Below are 21281 nucleotides of genomic sequence, written 5' to 3' on the forward strand. Positions count from 1 at the left end.
CCCAGGGGCATTATTCCTTATTACTTATACAATTATCATGGAAACATCAGGAAGGTTATTTTCATTAACCCAAGAATCAAGGAAATTAGATATAAATAGGAACCTGTATGTGACATGGAATAAGGTGTCACTGTTACAAAAGTTAGTTTTTGTTGTTCAGTTAAACATTTGTCTTTAAAACGTGAAAAAAGAAATTGGGGCTGCTGCATGAGGAGGACTGTAATAGTACTTAACATGTTAGCTCTTTTCCAAAGCAGTTTGCTAATTCATAGTCAGACTTTCTGCAATAACTTAAATATTGTAGGCTAAAGCATGGAATACCAACGACTTAGTCAACTACCAAGCAGGTACACTTGGATGATTTTTTTGTTTGAGGCAGCAAAACCAAATAAGCAAATCTCCCCCATACCAGTCCACACCTTTAAAGCTATTAATTCTGTTTACTGTACATGTAGAGAATGAAACCGGTTTATATTTTACTCTGCCCTCCACTTCTCTCTTTGCTCCCCTTTATGATTCAGACCCTGGACCCCCAGCTGGCATCAAAGCTGTGCCCTCCTCCGCCAGTAGTGTCGTGGTGTCCTGGTTACCCCCTCACAAGCCAAATGGAATCATCCGCAAGTACACCATCTACTGCTCCAGCCCCGGGTCTGGCCAACCGGTGAGTTACAAGAGGGGTGCAGAGAGTTTCAGGGTTGACAAGTGAATGAAAGAAGTAAAAAAGGGGGTGAAGAGTACCAATCAAACATGGCTCTTGATGAAGGGGGATTGATCCCTTATTTATGCAGTATACAACTTCTGTTATACATTTTATATGATGCTAAGATAAAAGAAAATTGATTTAAGGACAATGTTCTGCATTTGTGTGTGTGTGTGTGTGTGTGTGTGTGTGTGTGTGTGTGTGTGTGTGTGTGTGTGTTCTGTGTGTGGTCTAGTGCTGCAGTCTCAGCAAGATGTGTGTGTGAAATGAGCTCTCCTCATACCGCAGTGTGTGTGCGTGCAAGCTCACCCTCCCGCCTCATTTGCATATCTGCGTCTCATCACGTTGCCAGGACAACCTCATCTGTTCATCAACGAGGGCAGAAAACAAGCCGACAGCAAACACACACTTGCACTCATGCACGGAGATGCACACACACTCATAAATGTATCACACATTGCGTATAGAGGTCCATATATATATGCAACTCATGTTTTTATGACAGTGTGAATTCAAACGGAAGAAATATGCACTGCTTGTACACACACACACACACACACACACACACACACACACACACACATGCACGCATACACACTGACACACAAATGCACTGTATAAATGTACCTATTTAGAATATAGATGCATTTTCTCCTTAAGTCTCTCTCATTTACAAAACACTTGATCTATCTATCTATCTCTCTATCTCTTTATCTATCTATGTATCTATCTATCTATCTATCTATCTATCTATCTATCTATCTATCTGTCTATCCGTCATCTATCTATCTATCTGTCTGTCTATCTCTTCTCTTCCTCTTTCTCTCTCTGAAGCCCCCATGCAGAGTTTGGGATGATTACTATGTAAATGAGTGCGACTGGAGAGAGGGAAGGAGGGATGGGGGGGTCAGACACACCGCGCGGGGAGTACTTTTGTTCCTCTTTTCATTATCTCGCTCTATCGTTCCCCGGATCACCGCTATCTCCATGCCGGAGGAATATTTTAATATCCGTTACAGCAACACACACTCTGTCACTCCTCCCTCCCTTTCTCCCAACATCTACCCACCCACCCACCTACCCATTCATCCATCCATCCGTCCATCCATCCCTCTGTCCATGCCACTGCCTGCAGTGGAAACTATAAAGACAAATGTACAGAGACGAGAAGAAGAAGACATTGATATACGTTAGAGTCAGGGGGAGAAATGCAGAGAGGATGTAAAACAGAGGGGGGTACTGGTGGATAGATAGAAGGAGAAAGCAAGGACTGTGCCCCACAGATGACAGGGAAATGTGGAGAGGGGCAGGGGAATGAAGAGAGGGATGAAGAGTGATGGCAGGAGGCGAAGGGAAGGATGGCGCAGTGGGGTAAAGGATAGGCAGAGAGGAAAATACAGAAAAGGACGGAGACAAGAGGAATGGATGATGAACAGGGAACACAGGGAAGTAATAAAAAGCCCAGTGGATTCCTCCATGACGGCCTGCTCATAAATGTGAAAAACAACATGAATAGTGGAATCTATTTGCCCAGAATAAACTGTTCTGCAGACAACAACCCAGCAGGCTAGGACGGAGCTCAGCAACACTGCAGTGTCTTCTTCGACAGTTTTACAGGTCTGTCGCGTTTACCAACTCTTCAAACCGTTTGACACTCGTATTGCAGTCTTTATTTCACTTGTGCATGAGCGCCTGTCAGTCAGAAATGCAAGTCAGTGTCAAACTGTAGTAAAACGTGATTTAGAGGGCGGCAGTGAGTGTTAGGTGCTACCTTGCGTGTTAAATTTGTGATTGTGTTTTTCCTATTCTCCATTCATCGCTGAGACCAGCAGCACAATAACAGACAGAGCTTCTGTGCATGTGTGTGTGTGTGTGTGTGTGTGTGTGTGTGTTTGTGTTTGTGTGTGTGCGTGTATTTGTGTGTATGTGTCTGAGTGTTGGGATACCTGAGGAGTAGATGAAGAGTAGGAGTTGAGCGAATAAGGGTATAATTGGTGGGTAGGTGAATAGTGTTCGGCAGGCAGTAAAAAAAAAACAAAAAAAAAAACATTGTTTGCGTGTGAGTGTGTGTCTGTGTGTGTGTGTCTGTGTGTTGAAGGGACAGTGATGCATATATGTCTAGACAGCAGACACATGGCTGGGTTAAACACACTGCAATTACACATCCACCTCCAGGTCATGTATGCCACTGTATGTGTGTGTCAGTGTATTCATGTATGTGTATTTGTGCTTGCTTGTGTGTATCCATTTCTCCTTCTCTGCTTGTTTATTGGACTCCTCTCCGTCATTGCTGATGCCTGCACTAGATAGGCCTCATTAGTGTATGACTGTTCGTGATATCTCTGACTGACTCATTTGTCTGTCCCCCATTGTCTCCCTCAGTCTCATATCTCTGTTTGCCCTCCCTGAGGAGAACAGAGGAGAAGAGGCAGTGGGCTTCACTCCCCTCAATCCAACCCCCTTGCCTCCCTCATTCAAGCTCCATCCTTCCACACAGTTTTTTTGCCTTAATATAACATGCACAGGAACCTTTGTACCTTCACCCCCATCCATCCTCCTCTGTTTTCCTGTGACTCAAGAAGAGAGTACAGAGCTTGCTTCACATTAGAATGATGTTCACTCTGTCTTTCACATTCCGTCTTCCTCTTCAGTAAGCTAAAAAAATTATCTTGTCTTTGGCATCCCCGAGATGTAATATTTCATTTTTTTCAGCACGTATGACACAATACTGATTTATTTTTATGAAAGACAGATATTTTATTCTCATGGAAATGTGGAAAATATGTGGATTTTATCTTTTTTTCATGTGTTTTTTTTTTTTTTTAATGGGGTTTTGGGAAGTCTTTACAACTGATTTATTTCCTTGATTGTGTCACACAGCGTTCCTACTGTCATGGAATTCCTGGAAAAGTTCCACCTGTTTCCACAGAAAATTATTTTACATCTATAATATTTTTTAATATATAAAGGTCCGATGTGTAGGATTTAAGAGCATATATTCACAGAAATTGTAAATGATATTCATGTTTTCGTTAGCGTATCGTCACTCAAGTCTAAGAGTTGTGCTTTTGTTACCTTGATGACAATGAGCTGTTTATTTCTAAATATGGAGCAAGCTCTCTTCCACAGAGTCTGCCATGTTATTCTACAGTAGCCCTGAACAGACAAATCAAACACCGGCACGAGATAGAGCCATTCAAGTTTTTGTGCTTTAGCCACCGAAGCCTTCCTACACACCTGGCTAAATGCAGTGTCACATCTGAAACCCTACTGCCACATGCCACTAAATCCAACACACTGGACTTTTAATTTTTTTAAAAAAGTATATTTTCCTAGAAAAATATTTCAATAATTTTGTGTTGACATGTTAAGATGTTTGGATTGTGCTCAGCTCTTAAGTATGAATTGTATCCCTCCGTCTGTTCCTCCAAAATTAACACTTAATGTTCTGCTTCCCCCAGCTGCCCAGCGAGTATGAAGCCAATCCAGAGCTGCTGTTTTACAGAATCACTCACCTCAACCACCGACAGCAGTACCTGATCTGGGCAGCAGCAGTCACCACTGCAGGCCGGGGTAACTTCAGTGACAAGGTGACTGTGGAGCCAGCAGCTAAGGGTAAGTCTTTAAATATGACAGGCAGATTCATTGTTAGAGACTGCGATCCCAGTAAACATGATTTTAGTCATTTGCAGGTCAAAACATGTCTAGGATTCTTGGGTAAATCTGCACAAAATTTGGTTAAAAGTGGATTGAGTACTTTTGCATTTTTCTAACAGTATTTAAAGGGGAAGTACATATATTGATATATGTTTACAGGTCTTTTGTATAAAACATTTAGTGTCTTCAGAGGGAGTTGTGTAAAATCTGCCTTAAGTGATGTCACTTGAGCCATTTGAGTTGATGACTAAGTTTAGGAGTGAAAAAAGTCTGGAAATAAAATCAAGACTACTTTAGCTACTGTGAGTGCAACTCACTAGAACCTAACAAACTGTCTGCATTCAAACTGTATCATGGCTAATGTAGGGAACAGGTTTGACAGTTGGAAGGAACTTATGTAATAAACAGACTCTCTTACTTGAGTCAAAATATAGATACTCCTGGTCAAATATTGCAACAATACAAGTGAAAGTTGCTGAGTCAAATTATTACTTGAGTGAAAGTGCTGGAGTACTTGCTTTTAAAAATATTAGTGTTCAGTCTCAATGCATTGTTGTATATAGTTGCAATAACTTTACAGAACCTAATGACTCTGAAACAACCCACTGAATGAACTGACTTCCTTGTCAAACATGTCGAATGAAAAGCTTGTTAAATATGCTGCAAAGCCTACAGAAATGTGGCTGGAAACACAAATTGACAAAATGACCACTATTGTCATTTTCTTTGTTTTTTTTTTATTTAACTGCATTTTTTCTTTGTCCCTCTGATTCACGTTACTGCTAGCTCTAAACAAATGTCTTCTTATCCTCTGTCAAATGGTATAATTTGCAATAGATGCTGCTTCTAAAAAAGAAAAAGATAAAATAAATAAATAAACAGCCTACTTTGACATCCCAGTTGCACACCTGTAGCTTTATAACTGTTCAAAAGCAACTAGGCTAGATATAAAAATCTTACTAAAAATTGGATAAATTTACATCCAAAAATATCTTTCAGATAATGTTTAATTTTGAGGAACATCCACCAACTTTCTATGTTAAAAAGTGAACTTCTGATACCACTGCAAACAATTTGTTGTGGATTTATAGACTTTTTCATTTTAGAAAAGAAATAAATCGTCAGCTGAATTCAAACCAAATGTAAAGAGTTACAAGAGCCTTCGTAGAAATGTCGTGGAGTCAAAGGTATATTACTTGTTTTTCAAATGTAGTGGAGTCAAAGTAACAGGTTTCCAAAACAATATATTACTCAAGTACAGTACAGATACTCATAAACTCTATCTTAGTACAGCACAGGTAAATGTACTCTAAAAAAATCTGTTTCTTGTTTTGTTGCATCACTTAAGATTTTTTTTGTTAATAACTTAATAGAAATGCAAATCAACAAAATTGTCTTTTAATAGCCTGCTTCACATTAAAATGCTGTCATTGAAATGCAGATGAAACACATTTATATAGCCAACTTTCATTTTGCAAATAAATTAAGCCAGCTTCAATCCAAAACATCTGAATCTTTTTACCTGGAAATCAGAGGTTGTTTTGTTTATGACACCACACTGTCATCCTCCTCCTGTCTCTCTGCCATCTCTCTCTCTCTCTCTCTCTCTCTCTCTCTCTCTCTCTCTCTCTCTCTCAGGAACTGTTACGACACTGCTACTGAGTAGTATTCCTCTTCAAGCCTCTTACTGACAATGCCATGAACTAAAAATACCGTTTTTTAAAGGATGTTTTGCTCTACATCCCTCATGACTTTGTGAATCATGCAGAAATTCTCCCTCTTAATCTGTTGCTTGCTCTATATAACCCCTCTCTGCATATTATTCAACCTCTTGTCCTGTTTATGTTTTAAAGGACTCGTGCTATTGATTGTAGAGTTCAAAGGGCACCACATAAAGTGGCCCATATCAGGAAAATGATAAGAGGAGGAGCAAAAGGGAAGACAGCAGTTGGAGGGAAAAAAGATGAAAAATGGAAAATGGAACGACAGGAGTTAACTAATGGACAAGACAATAGAGAGGCAGAGTGTTTAAAAAAAATGAACAGGGCAGTTTAATCAATAGGCTTTGGATTAAAAGACAGGAAGAATAAGGGAGTGAAAATGAATAGAGTGCACTTCCCACCATGTTATCCTCTCCTGTATCTGTTCATTCCCCTGACTGCTCGGTGCAAAGGTTTGCTAGTGTGTGCACTCGTACGGGTGGGTGCGTCAGCTGATCGGCAGCTGTAAAAGGCAGTGTCCTCCAGGCTTGCCCACTCAATACTTCATTCAACCTTAACATAAGTGCACTAGAGCACTTGCATTAAGACGCCAAGCTTTAGAAAGAGAGAGAGACAGACAGAGAGAGCGGTGGGGGGAGTGATGGAGAGTAAAAGGGTTATGTCCCTGAATGGATGGATATTTTTTTCATATCCTCTCTGCTTAATCTTCCTTCGTTCTTATATTCTTATTCATATGCTATTCTCTGCTGGACAGTGTCACATTTAACACCGATTTCTTTTCCAAAAAGTGTGAGTCACGGTAAATACATGCACACCCTCTGCTAGTAAATCCGGTTTATTGAAAGAATCCCATATGGAAAACAAATCAATTTCATATCAGCCATCACATTTCTGTATTGATCCAACACGTTCTGAAAGCTCTACAGCATTTGTTTATCGGGTTTGAAAATTGTTTATTTGATGATGGCAAGATTAACCGATTGGTAGACATTAATTAGGCTACTGCCTTTCTTGTGTAAGTATTAATGCCAATAGCTGTAGTCTTCTTTTTTCAATTGCTCTGTCTCCATACAACTTTTATTCTGACATTCCTGTCTTCATCCTCCACTAGCTCCAGCTAAGATCCTGTCATTTGGGGGCACAGTAACCACTCCTTGGATGAAGGAGGTGCGACTGCCCTGTAGCTCAGTAGGAGAACCTACACCCACTATCAAATGGACCAAAGACAGGTGAGAGTCCTCCCCATAAATATTATGTAAAGCTCAGTTAATGGTGCTGCTGTTATATCTGTAAAGGCCCAGATACACCAAACTGACATTAAAGAACTAAATGTGACTGTTGCATCGCTTTATGTTGCCTGTGACTTGGCCAAAAGTTGGACCTGAACACACCCAAAAGAAAACAGCCAGCTAGCATTTACATTCTGCGCCTGCAGGAGGGGAAAATGCCCTCCATACTAGCAGGTAACACAAGGCTTTATTCATCATTAAAAAGGTACACCTGAAGATCGACAGGACAGATTTAAGATGCTAGTTAGCCAGTTAGTACATTAACAAGCAAAACAGATTGCTAAAAGAGCTAATTATATTTACCATGCGCTAGCAAACAATAATGCAAACAATTGCATTTGATGGCTATGATAGCTAAAAAAATTAATGTTACTTATTGCAAGACATTTGTTTTGATCTCATGACCTCTTAACCTCGACTTTAGTAGTTTTTTGCTTTCCTCACTTCAATTTCTCTTCTAATGCACTGAGCTGAACTGCCAATTACAGTGATTTCACTTACCAATAGGCTCTGCCGTGTTCAGCGCTGATTCAACATGCTGAATCGTCCAAAAACAGCCAACAAGGCGGACTAGTGCCAATGGTGTGAGAGACACCACAAAAACTAGGACGACACACACTCACTGATGGCCTGACATTGACCAACTGCCAGTTGTCGGCTTGGTGTGTCAGGGCCTCAAGAATGAATTTGTATTTAGTGTCTCAGTTTGAGAAGAAGTCATTTATTTTTTTGCAGATGCGTATTTGCTCACACTTCAGAATGCTGGAATAATGTCATATAAGTAGTTCATATTAAGAAAAAGTGCTATGTGGCTCTTTAAAACAAAACCCAGATTCTGTTGACCAAATGTTTATTTTTATTTTTCAGCCTACTGTTAACACTAGAAACAAAATTAATAACATTCAATCAAGATCTCGTAAGAGTCTTTGATGATGTCCTCTCTGTCGTCTCTGTTGGATTTTCTCTCTGTCTCTCTGTTAGTGAGGACACAGCCATCCCGGTGTCTCTAGATGGGCAGCGTCTCATTATGGCTAATGGGACACTGGTGCTACGCTCTGTCAAAGCTGAAGATTCTGGTTACTACACCTGCACAGCCACCAACACGCTGGGCTTTGACACTATTATTGTCAACCTTTTGGTGCAAGGTAGGAAAACAGCAATAATAGCATCTATGCCTTTACCTTTCAGACCTCATTTAGTTCACTCAACTATGACTGCACCTTACTTATAGGCCTGCTGTCCTCCCTGCAATAAAAATAGCTAAAAAAACCAAAAAAACATATATTTTAGCACAGGTAATATTGAGCTGTTAACTCTTTATGTATCTCCCTCAGTCCCTCCAGACCAACCTCGTTTAACTGTCTCCACCACCTCCACCTCCTCCATCACTCTGGCCTGGATACCAGGAGACAATGGAGGCAGCTCTATCAGAGGTACTCAGCTCTGCACAACAAGCTGTCTTTTTGCCTTGTCTGAATACAGGTTTCAGGTATACAGGTCATCAAGTTATATTCATTCATAAATGAGAACCAAAAAAATCACTTTGACCTCTGATCTTAGTTTACTATCTGTCTCCTTTCTTTAATTTTTGTTAACATAGTGTTAGTGTGCATACTAATTGATAAGTCAATTGATTTTTTTCTGGCTTTATGTTTCCCTGTTAACTATGTGTCTGTTTGATTATCTGATTATTGGTGATTTCTGTGTGGAGATGGGCATGTTGTGTGTGCCTGAATGGGCATGAATGCAAACATGGTTTCAATCCCTTTTCTTTGTTCATGCTGTTTGTTAGTTTGTTAGTATCAAGGTGATAGATAGATAGAGAGACAGAAAGAGATAGATACTTTCTTTTTGCAGAAAATTACATTTGTTCTTTCGCTGCTAATCACACACAACCACACATAACATAATAGCACATCTGCAATTGTCCACAGGAAAATATTCTTAAAAATAAATTACAATACTATGCTATGTAAGTACTAAAAAACACTCCCTTCTAAAAAATATCCAATGATAATAAATACTACGTAATATATCAAAAATTCAGAGTAGTAGTTAAAAACACTGGTTATTTAAGAGCATTAGAGTCTAATGGCAGCAGGCAGTAAAATCTTTCTGCAGCGTTTAGTCCTGCATCTTGGTGGGATCAACCTGTGGCTGAAGGTGTTCTGCCGAAACACCTGCAGGCTGTCGAGGGGTTTGATGGGGTTGTCAGTAATGCTCTTGAGTTTTGCGAGCATTTTCCTCTCTGCCACCTGCTGAATAAAATCCAGTTCTGCACCAACAATGGAGCTCGCCTTTTTAATCAGTTTGTTGACTCTGTTCTTGTAAGCTGTGTGAGCACCAAAGAACAAAGCACTGTCCACAACAGACTGGTAGACGGTGCACAGCAGGGGTCTGCAGATGTTAAAAGACCTTTAGTGCAGTCAGCTTTGACCTTTTTTACACAGAGCCTTCAAGTGGCACCTTGAGTCCAGCTTGTTGTCAATGTGCACCCCCAGGTATCTGCAGCTAGAGACACACTCCAACTCAGTATCCCTGATGTCAACTGGGACTGGTTTGGGCCTCTTTCTCCCAAGGTCTACAACCATCTACTTAGTTTTTAAAAATGTTGACCTGCAGATGGTTATGGTCACACTAGTCAGTAAACTCTCTGGAGTCATCCTTGTTGCTCATTTTACCTATATGGAAATATGAGACAAGTGAAGGAACACTTTACCCCCAACATGATCATTTGTATATCCATTACTTACCCCTTGCCCCGTTTCCTGAATTCATGGTGAAAACTTTTTCTCATATGCCTTCACGGCTAACGAAGAGTACAAAACTGGAAAAAATTCTTGGCGAATTAGAGTAAAATTGGACTGCGTTACAACATCCGTCTTCAAACTCTCACACAGCTTGTGCATTATAATCAAAGTTCCATTTATCCAGTTGTATGCTTAGTGCTGCCCAAAAACAAGCATTTTTGTTTTGATACAGTTTTGCTGTTGTTGTACACGGCTCCCATTTACTTTACCATCAAGAATTCATTCATCAAGAATTGTCTGTGTCTTTAGATTGTTGTTGTTTTGTAATAGGTGAGAACCAGAGGGGCATAAGTGACATTTAACCATCTTTACAGGGCAGCCAAACAAACAAAAAAAAATATACTTTGTCCTGACTTTGTTAAATAAATGTATATTTTATAACAAAGACTTCATCAAAATTTGGATAAAATATACCTAGTAAACAATATTTTGTAGTGTTTTGAAAAAATATCTTCTCATTAGTATGTCATTTTTGGCCCCAAATAGTTCAGTGTGTTAAGTTGTTTGGTTTTTGATTAATAACTCACAAGTACCCTTTTGGCGTTAGAAACACTTACAGCCCTTCCAATGATCGTTTTATAGGCAAAGTATTTCATTAATACATAGCTGCACCCAGGAAGCTACAGATGTCCCATATGTCATTACAAAAGGAATGTCTTTAAAAAGAATTTGTACAGCCATTAGATCAAGTAATCTGAAAGCTGCCATAAACTATAACAGTGTAATGTTTTTGTGTAATTCATGTGGGTTAGCATACTGCCAGAAAGACCCAAGGAAAGCATGCATTAGACACAGAAGTAAGAGGTAATGTAATTTGTTAGGTGTGCAGCTTTGTATTCAAATAATGATGGTCCACCTAGCAATACTTGCATACATCATCCAGTGTCTCATACATCCGTGAAGCCCGTCTATATATCTTGTATGTATACCAGGATGCCTGTCTGTGAAGCCATCAGCACAGTGTCAGCAGTCCCCATCAGGAATCTATTTTGCATCACTACTGCAGTGGCTTCTGCAGATTATTCCTCTACAGATGAAACATGTTAGCACCTTTTCCTAAAAAAACAAATCTCAGCTGATTATGAGGCCTTTTTCAGCATGTGTATATGCAGTGATAACTGATGCTATGCTCTAATTTGTTCTACAATAATATATTAATGTGCTGTCCCTGTTCTCTCAGATGTGCTCTCTCCTGCTCTGTGAAACACAGACAGAGTGTGACTATAAAACTTCTATACAAACACTGCAGGATCTGCACATGTTAACCCCTCTAATATTCTGGACTCTATTGCACTTGTGAGAGAGTAAGGGAGGAAAAAATGATAGTATAAAGAGTACAACGAAACACAGAGAGGGATACATTCATGTATGAATAATAATATACAGACAGAAGGAAAGACAGACAGAAAGAGATGGAGGATAAGATGTAGTGTCTCTGAGAAGCAGGGAGTTGGCTCGCTAGGGCAGATGATTATAAAAACAGTCACTACATTGCATACCTTCATTTGCATAGATGCTCAGTCAGCGCCATCCCAGTCTTGGGGTTTGTAGGTAACTAATGGCGGTGTAGACAGAGAGCAGCTAGAGCGTCCTCCAATCGGGGCTCTTCTTGGCAATAGAAGTACAGTGTGACACTGCCATCTTGTGGACAGTAGAAGTACCAATGTCATAAAGTTGAGTAGGGTTGATGCAAAATCAAGTTTTTGTCTTGACTGTAAAAAAAAAATTATGTAGTAAAGAGCAAGAAAATAGTTATTGTTTGTGTCTTTTGTGTTTATACAGGTTTTGTGCTGCAGTACTCTGTAGACAACACAGAGGAGTGGAAAGATGTTTTCATCAGTTCAAGTGAACGCTCCTTCAAATTGGACAACCTGCGCTGTGGCACCTGGTATAAAGTGAAGCTGGCTGCAAAGAACAGTGTTGGAGCCGGACGCATCAGCGAGATCATTGAGGCAAAGACCCACGGGCGAGGTGAGAAATCCAAGGGAATTAGGAGGAGTAGATAAAGGTGAACAGTAAATATAAAATACATATCTTCACAAAGGAGAAGCAGATGTCACCTTCATATGGCAAAATGGGTGTTGAGTAATAACGTGTAGCATGAATGGCAAAATTTGTGGTCTAAAATTTAAAGGTGCAGTTTATGAGGTTCAGAGTTGTTGCAGGGATTGCACGACTCTCACCTCTGAAGTCACAAGCAAACGTGGAATCTGAAAGCTGAAATCACAGCAGCATAACGGTGCTGAGTGGGTGTTACTCTTTGAAAATGATACCGTCCCACCACCGTGGCAGGATGGTGTTATCTGCTGTAGCAGCCTTCATTTGACAATGTACTCTGAAGGGAGGGACTAACACGCACCAACATTTACGCATGGCTGGCTTACCTACCAAAACAAAGAACCAAGAAACTCGGATTACAACACTCAGAGAGGGATTGTGACTTCATTCTAAATGTCATGTATTGCACCTTTAAACCAAAAATAGGCCACATGTCTCAGTGGTGCAGTCAATAATGACATATTAAATACAGTATATAGCAGCACTATTAGAACCCTCAACACAGGGTAGTCTTTTTAAAATGGTAGATAAAATAGGTGAAAGTCCAACGAGGGACAAGAGTAGAAAATAAGCAATTGCCATACATTATTCTTCTTCTCTGCATTATGTAAAAATGCATCGGTCCTATCAAATAAAATTTGATTCGATTTCATTCAGTTCAATTCAATTCCTGTCTTCATCTCAGGGATCAAACTTCACAACTTTGTGCAGCTTGCTTTATATCCGCAATAGCTAAAAAGGATATTTGCAGTCCGTGCATTGCTCTGGGATTTTGTATATGCTTGAAGTATATTCAATTCACATTTACCTTTTCCACAGCCTTAAACATTTGAATGACAGCAAACAATTGTAAAAACATGTCTTATATCAGAGGTGATCATTATTTTGTTCTGCCAATGACTGGATGAAGTACTTGTATATTGTTAATTATAATTAAATAATATTTAATACATTTAGTAAGATATTTTGGAACACCTAGTCAAGCTGTTATACATATGTACGCCTGATTATTAGGAGTAGCAATTGCCAGACGTCCCATGATATGACATTATCACAGTAATTTAGTCACAATACAATATTATCGTAAAGTATGTCCCATAAGAAAACGTTTTAAACATTTATCTAGTAAGATAGAATTTTTAAAGATTAAGTGTCTCATTTCGGTAATTGAAAGTAATTTTATTTTTATTTTAGTAAACTATCAAAAATTTCATTTGTATTTGCAGTATATATAAGTTATATGATAAAAGAAACTACTTGGTCTCTGTGTATCGATAAAATATTGCCACACAAAATATAACAATACTGTGGTGTATAGTTTTTTTTCCACCAGTCCTTGTGCTTATGTTGTCTTTTGTTCACCAATTACCTGTTATATTGGCACAATAATAATCTGAACAGACAGACAGTTAATTCATAATTTTTTTACTTCTTGTACAGAACCTCAGTTCAACAAGGATCAGCCAGTTTTCACACACATTAACTCCAGCCACGCACGCCTCAACCTGCAGGGTTGGGCCAGTGGTGGCTGTCCAATCAGTGCTGTCACACTAGAGTTTAGACCAAAAGGTGAGTCACCTCACTGTTATTGAAATTTTGGATTGTATTTGGAGAGGTTGTGCAATAAATAAAACAGAAATGTATTGTAAGGTAGCACTCCATCTTTTTATGGAAACCAATAATGAAAGATAAGAGATCAGACATTGATGTGTGCCCTTGATGCAGGTACATGGGCATGGCAGAATGTACGTACCAACGCCACCACAGATGTGTTCCTGGCAGAGCTGCGTGAAGCAACATGGTATGAGTTGAAGATGAAAGCCTGTAACAGTGCTGGCTGTGGGAACCAGAGCTCCCAGTTTGCAACACTGGACTATGATGGCAGTAAGTGGAAATATGCTACCGTTAAAAGGGAATTACAACACTGGTACGTTAAAATAATGTTGCGAATGGGCAGTAACTAATCTCTGCTTATCCTGTGTGCAGGCACAATTCCGCCTATCAAATCCCCCCTGGAAAAGAACGATGATGTCAAGAAGCTGTTTTCGATTGGCTGCCCTGTGATCTTGGTCACTTTGGGGGTTGCGCTGCTCTTCATCATTCGAAAGAAACGCAAAGAAAAGAGGCTGAAGAGACTAAGAGGTAAGAGAAGTAAAAGAGGAGGAAACAAGTGGTAGGGAGGAACTGGCAAGGAGAACAAAGCAGTCTTCAGAGGGATTCTTGAAGCTGACTTCAGACAGAATCATGAATGAAGTCTTGAGAGTTGCATTTATTTTGAAAGATTGATTTGTGTGTCAGGAATAAATAATTTGTGATGTTCTCTGCTCTCTAGATGCCAAAAGCCTGGCAGAGATGCTGATCAGGTAGGATTGCTACTTCCATGTCCTTCCTCACAAAAACAGTCTGATTTTGTGTAGCCCAAAATTAATGTCACAAATCCACATTTTGCATTTTTTCTCAAAACTGTGAATGTTTGTGTGCATGCTTGTCTTATATCTCTGGATTAGTAAAAACAACCGCAGCTTTGACACCCCAGTGAAGGGACCCCCTCAGGGCCCACGGTTACACATCGACATCCCCAGAGTGCAGCTGCTAATTGAGGACAAAGAAGGCATCAAGCAAATTGGTGAGAGGAAGAGAGAGCATCAGAGAGAGTTGTATGTTCATGTGTCTGTGCATGAGTGTTGGATTAAATGATGGTTATGTCAAATGTATAATAACAATAAGGCAACATTGGATTTATAGGCCTAGTTGTCAGGGGTTTATTTTGTCTTTTTCTAAATCTCTCAAAACTACTGAACCAATCAGCCAAATATTTTGTGTGGACATATAATGACCATATATACCAGGGCCTCTTGTTGTTGCAGTGATTCACTTTTGCTGAAATACCTGTTTTATGGACTGTTTTATGGACTGCTGACTCCTCAGCCCTCTTATGCGGCCGGTTAAGTTTTTGGGGAATCGGCTCAACTAAAAGCAACAGGCCTTATATTATGTGTTGCAGGCCACGTTTTGGCCTTCGCCGTGGCTCAAAAACTGACATCCACAGAAACGTTTTTGGTCTTATTTTACACAGGAGCATCTGCAGATTAATTCCATCCCCAATATGTTATGATCCACCAAAGTAAGGCAGGAAATGAGATGAAAAAATCACAATTCTTTGTTATCTTCACTGCCGTCCTGACTGTAAGAGAGGCAGGAGGGATAATTCCCCTGGCTGAGGTCTCCACAGTCTGGCTGTGACCAGATTTTGTTCTGTCCTCTGCATGCCGTCCTACCACACCGGGAGCCATGTAGATTTTGTTAATTTGGTCATTTTTCCTTGATATTTGAACTTCTACCATAGGTAAGTAGACAGGCTGTGTAACCTATGGTTTTTTTTTTGTCTTGTTTAATTATATATATTTTTTTATTTTCTGCTTTGTTGTGCTGTAGCCTACAGACAAAGATTATACATTTAGGGGCCCAGTCATGAACGACATGGATCAAAATTTTGTTTTAGGTGTTAAAAACACATCAATTTGCATAACAACATCATAAATATACGTCACATACAGTGCCTCATAGCAGTAGAAATTGATCTGATAAGTGCTACATGTGTCAAAAATAGATGAGGTGCATATTTTAATTAGCTTCTGAAATACGCTGCTGGAATTACAAGAATCGTCTAGAGTGGCTGCAAACAGCCTGGACAGCTGGCTGGCAGAGTCCTGTGCACTTTTCTTGTTTCACTTGAAATTACTGCTTTTCAGAAATATTCATCTGTCCTTTATAGGTGAGGACAAAGCCACAATCCCTGTGACAGACACAGAGTTCAACCAACAGGGGAACCCTCAGAGCTTCTGCACAGGTGTGTCCGTCCATCACCCTGCCCTCATCCAGAACACTGGTCCTTTGATTGACATGTCAGACATCAGACCAGGAACCAGTAAGTCCTCTCAGTTCTCACTCTCCATTTTATCTGTAAAAGCTTAAACTAACTGATGCGGTACTTTAGAATGTAGCATAGAATGTGAAGATAAGCAGCTGATTTTTCAAATGCTTGCACCCTTTGGTACCTGAGGAAATTGGCCTGACTTCTTGCAAAAACATACAAAGAAGGTTATAAGCAATGTCACAAGAATTAGCTAAGAAATTACTTGAAAAAGAGCTGAAAACTGATGAAATGTTGTTTTGTAATTAAAAACAGTTCATTTTAAAAATGAAATCAAACTAATTTGCTCAGGTTTGAAGGGGTTAAATAGCCAGTGAAAGGCATCTGAATGCAGTACAAGAAAACTGATGTAGATTCAGGTGTCAAAGGGTTAAAGAGACAGTTTGGGAATTTTTGAAGTGGGGCTGGACGAGATACTTCTGTATAGTCAGTGTTTTACATACAGTCGCTGGCGGTCGGCATGCTCCTGGTTTGCAGAAATTGAAGGAGCACGCACCCCACAGGGGTTGATAGCAAAACATTTTTTGGCCAAAATCAGTATTTTGGAGTATTTTCACAGCGTAACCTCAGCATCACACAGCATTTTCCTTTGACACTATATATTTTATCTGCCACCAGTCAGCTGGTTGGGTCAAAAGTGCTGTTATTCAATCCGCCTGAAAGGAAACTTCATGTTGAAAACACTCTCAATATTAACCCCTCTACACAGCATGGTAATGCTGAGCTGTGGGATGTCTGTTACTGCTAACTGGTAGCGCACAGACTGCCAGCTACTGTATGTAATACACTGACTATACATAAGTATTTAACAAAGCCCCACTTCAGAAATCCCAAACCATCCCTTTAAACAGCCTCTGTACAAATGCACATCCTTCTTATTCCTTCATCCATTTACCACCAGACCCAGTGTCGAGGAAGAGTGTTAAGTCAGCCCACAGCATCAGGAACCGTTACTCCAGTCAGTGGACTCTGACCAAGTGCCAGGCCTCCACGCCAGCTCGCACTCTAACCTCAGACTGGCGCACAGTTGGCTCGCAGCATGGCATCACTGTCACAGAAAGTGACAGCTACAGCGCCAGCCTCTCACAGGACACAGGTTGGCAGTGGAACATGGGTGAAATGATACTTACAGCCATAAACATGCACATAGAAGTAAGGCTATTTTTCCAGTGTTGAGGAGAATGTGTTTTTGCAGTGGGCTACAACTCAAAAAGCATTTCTAATACTGGAAAAAATGTACTCAACTTCTTTTCCTTTCCATTCTCTTTCATAGATAAGGGTCGGAACAGCATGGTGTCAACAGAGAGCGCCTCCTCCACCTACGAGGAGTTGGCAAGAGCATATGAGCATGCCAAGCTGGAGGAGCACCTTCAGCATGCCAAATTTGAGATTACTGAGTGCTTTATCTCTGACAGCTCATCTGATCAGATGACCACAGGTACCAATGACAATGCAGACAGCATGACGTCCATGAGCACACCGTCAGAGCCTGGTATCTGCCGTTTCACTGCCTCGCCTCCCAAACCCCAGGACTATGATCGTGGCAAGAATGTAGCTGTGCCCATTCCACACCGCGCCAAGAGTAAGTGGTTGCTGTAAATCATACTTCTTTATTTTTATTGAGAATTACTTTTTAAATAGCATTTTTAATTTAGAATGGCTTCAAATATAATCCTGGTTATGTCAAAAGTTAATTTTACATTATGAATTTATCACAATCATACCTGAATGACCACGTAAATGTGTAATATTAATTTATTTTTGCATCATTGAGAAAGTTAAGAAAAACTTATGTAATATACATAATACAGTAATATTCTGTACAAATACATGTGAGCAATATATAAAACTAAATTAAAAGTTGAAGTAAGGTTCTGTCTGACAGATCATGAGTACGTAGTGTGCAAATATACCTGTAATGTTGCCAGATGAGTACAGTGGGATCAGCAGTTTAGATAAATGTGCAGTTTCATAGCGTAGCACTATGTTTACTACCATTAGGCTTTGTCTTTTGCACATTAAATTGAACTTTTCCTCTACAGGTGACTATTGTAACCTACCCCTCTACATGAAGTCAGATCCCTTCTTCAGAAAGCAGTCAGAGCATCATGACCCATGTCCAGTGGTTCCACCACGTGAAGCCTCTATTCGTGGCCTGGCCCAACGGGCATACCACACCCAGGGCCGTCATGTGACTATGGACTCTGCAAAGCAGCAGGCCCTAACCATGGGCCACTCTGGCCTGTCCAACCTCACTTCCTCTGGAGCTTCCTCTGGAGGAGCAACAGGAGGCTGTGGTGGAGGTAGTGGGGGAGCGTCTGCTAGCTCTAGCAGCTCCACACTTCCCCAGAGGACTCTCACCATGCCAGGCTCCTCTGCCTCAGTGGCCCAGACTGCAGCAGCAGCCGCTGCCGCTACTGCTGCAGCTGCTGCATCGTCATCCTCCGGTGCCACAGGAGGGACTCCCGGAGGTGCCTCCTCATCCTCCTCCAAGATGGGAGGATCCAGAGACTCTCTCCTGGAGAGCAGCTCCTCGGGCTTAGGCAGACTGCAGAAGCAGAGGGATGGAGGGACAGGGGCTTACTCCAAGTCGTACACACTGGTGTAGCCTGCCATCACAGCGGCTTGTCACTGTAACTCCTAATAGAATGCTGGTCAAGCCGGCGCTTGCCTGGAGCCTCTATGGCTGACCCGTCAGTGCCTGCGCTGTGCCAGGCTGCAGGGGGCTGGTTGGGTTCCCATTGACACTACTGTATGAGGGGGTCAGAGTTGGGTCTCCACAGCACAGGGGTTTGCCTTTCTTTCTGCCTGATTGCTTTCTATTATTATTGTGTCATCTTTCTCTATCCCTGATTTCATCACCCTGGAGATCACTTGCCAAAACATAAATGATTTATTTGCTCACTTCATGTTTTCATTTTCTGGTAAGGACACAGTACTAATGCACAAAATGCTTTCCACGTGCACTTTCCACGTGTCTTTTTTCTGGATCAAGACAGTCGTAGAATGAACCAGGTTGCTTGAGTTTTTTTATGTTTTTAGGTTTTTAAATATGTTACGTTTCTGTTGTCTGATGGAAGAAGAGCTCATATCACAGCATTGTGCCATGGCAGGATGCTTTTACTGTATGCATAAACCACCAACCTTGGTGTTACACTGACATTAGAGGCAGTGGAAGGACTGTCATCTTAATACAAGTTTTTAGATGTGGAGAATTTTCTTATACATGCAATGAATGATTCAACATAGTGGTCTTAATTGATGCTTTTTTAAACAGACTCAAATCAGAGGAGATAAAAAAAAGTCAAGCATCATCATGTGAAAGATGATTCCAAACCTTTGCTTTTTTTCCCATCAATTTTATTTATTTTCTGATGGTGGAAATATAATCTCATGTGCACTAAGAAAAAGTTAGACTGGATCCAAGTAACAGAAACCTTCACAAGCCTGCGTGTGTGTGCGTGTGGGTGTATATGTGTAAATATATATATGTATACATGTGGCAGGCACACACCAACAGTGGACCTTTTAAAATCAATCTGTATGCTGACCTCTCGGGCAGACGTCTGTGTCACAACTGAAATCCCCCCCGCTTCACTGTTAATTTTGTACCTGTGAAAGGGGATTTGGGGAAAGTAACAATGATGATGCTGATGATGTAACCCTATGATCCTAACTTGCTCCAGCATTTTGAACTTTGTATGTAAGTAAGTATGATTGACAGCATTGCTAAGGACATGGAAAATACTGAAGTGGGTTCAAAAGAGAGCAAATATTGACAGAAGAGGTTTATTTCTTTCTCCTCCTCCAAGCAAAGAAGGAAGAGACCCTTTTTTGATTTATCATGGCGCCACCATACCATTACTCTTTGCTTCACTCATTCTACCTGTACCCATTTTTCCCCTTTCTATCCTTCCCCACCTTCACTCCTACACACCCAGTCCCCCATCATATCCATACAGTGTCACTGTGACCTACTGCTAGCATACTGGCTAGTTATAAAGACAGACAGACAGACAGACAGACAGACTGAGAGATGAGGTCTAATATGCACTGACAGGCAGAAATGCTACTTGACGTTCAATGATAACTTGACACATTGCAAACATTCAGCAAATTTATTGAGATGTATACAAGCAAATCATATTTGTATGAAGTGATCTTGAATTTTTGAACGGACAATGACTTTGAGATTATAGACAGAGAGATCAAAGTGTTGGTAGAGTCTGCAGTTGTATTAGGGAAACGGGGGGGGGGAGGGGGGGTAAAACAGCTCAATGAAATAAGTGGTCTTCAAAACTAAAAGATGTGTTTTCAAGTCCCTCCACCTCACTGAAATTTATTTTAGCTTTATGCATGGTACTGTATCTGCTAACTTTGCGGTTTATTTTGTTTGTTTTTTTTCCCATTTCTTCTCCCAAAGCTTAATCCCATAACAAAGATCGTTCCAAAAAAAGAGTTGCTCCAAATGTTTTGCAATGGTAAAACGTAACATCAGGGCTCTCGCAATAGAAAAAAAGATATGATATATGTTTGTTTTCAAAAGTATGTACATATATATTTCTATTCAAATATATAGCAAATATATGAATATTGAAAAAAGCAGAGAAATATAAAAGCCGTTCTAATTGAAAATATATATAAAAGATCACAAGACAATCGCTCAGAGTGAACAAAACTGCAAGAAGGAAAGAAGGAAGAAAAAGAGCTTAAACGGGTAGCACAACCATGGATGGGAGATCTTGGCAAGAAAGAAAGTGGTGTGAAAGAAAGTAAAATAGTGAAACTGAGGTTCGAGGAATGATACAATGAACCGCCCCTTGTGATTTTGTAAATGTTCCAGCTGCAGCACCTGTGTAGCAGGTACAAGCTGAGAGGACAAGCACAGTAAAGTCAAAATATAGTGTGAGATTGTGTCGCTGGTTAACTGTGGTCTATGGCTCAGTGGAGAAAGTGTGGTGTTGAAAAAGAAAACAGTAAAACAAGAACAGCCTATACAGTAAGTGAGCCTATTGTAATATGTTGTATTGTACCTTCCAAAGGTATGTTCACAAACTCAATGCCATTACCTGACTATAATTAATGAAAACTTACAGTCCGACGAGTATTTCT

The 21281-nt window shown here is 40.4% G+C and overlaps 1 protein-coding gene across 1 annotated transcript in view; it reads left to right on the forward strand.

Annotated features, from left to right (window-relative positions):
• Positions 1–19025, forward strand: part of LOC121943642 (Down syndrome cell adhesion molecule-like protein 1 homolog) — a 45555-nt gene extending 26530 nt beyond the window's left edge. The window contains exons 18-33 of the mRNA XM_042487218.1: positions 522–661; positions 4162–4315; positions 7190–7307; positions 8349–8512; positions 8702–8800; positions 11960–12148; positions 13676–13804; positions 13961–14119; positions 14222–14377; positions 14568–14598; positions 14743–14861; positions 16011–16163; positions 17071–17265; positions 17443–17751; positions 18212–18413; positions 18477–19025. Of these exons, the coding sequence (XP_042343152.1) occupies positions 522–661; positions 4162–4315; positions 7190–7307; positions 8349–8512; positions 8702–8800; positions 11960–12148; positions 13676–13804; positions 13961–14119; positions 14222–14377; positions 14568–14598; positions 14743–14861; positions 16011–16163; positions 17071–17265; positions 17443–17751; positions 18212–18413; positions 18477–18777 (2618 nt within the window). The 3' untranslated portion in view covers positions 18778–19025. The remainder of the gene's footprint in view (positions 1–521; positions 662–4161; positions 4316–7189; positions 7308–8348; positions 8513–8701; positions 8801–11959; positions 12149–13675; positions 13805–13960; positions 14120–14221; positions 14378–14567; positions 14599–14742; positions 14862–16010; positions 16164–17070; positions 17266–17442; positions 17752–18211; positions 18414–18476) is intronic.
• Positions 19026–21281: the final 2256 nt, after the last annotated feature.

Source organism: Plectropomus leopardus, chromosome 5, assembly GCF_008729295.1.
Source record: "Plectropomus leopardus isolate mb chromosome 5, YSFRI_Pleo_2.0, whole genome shotgun sequence".
NCBI classification, from domain to species: Eukaryota; Metazoa; Chordata; class Actinopteri; order Perciformes; family Serranidae; genus Plectropomus; species Plectropomus leopardus.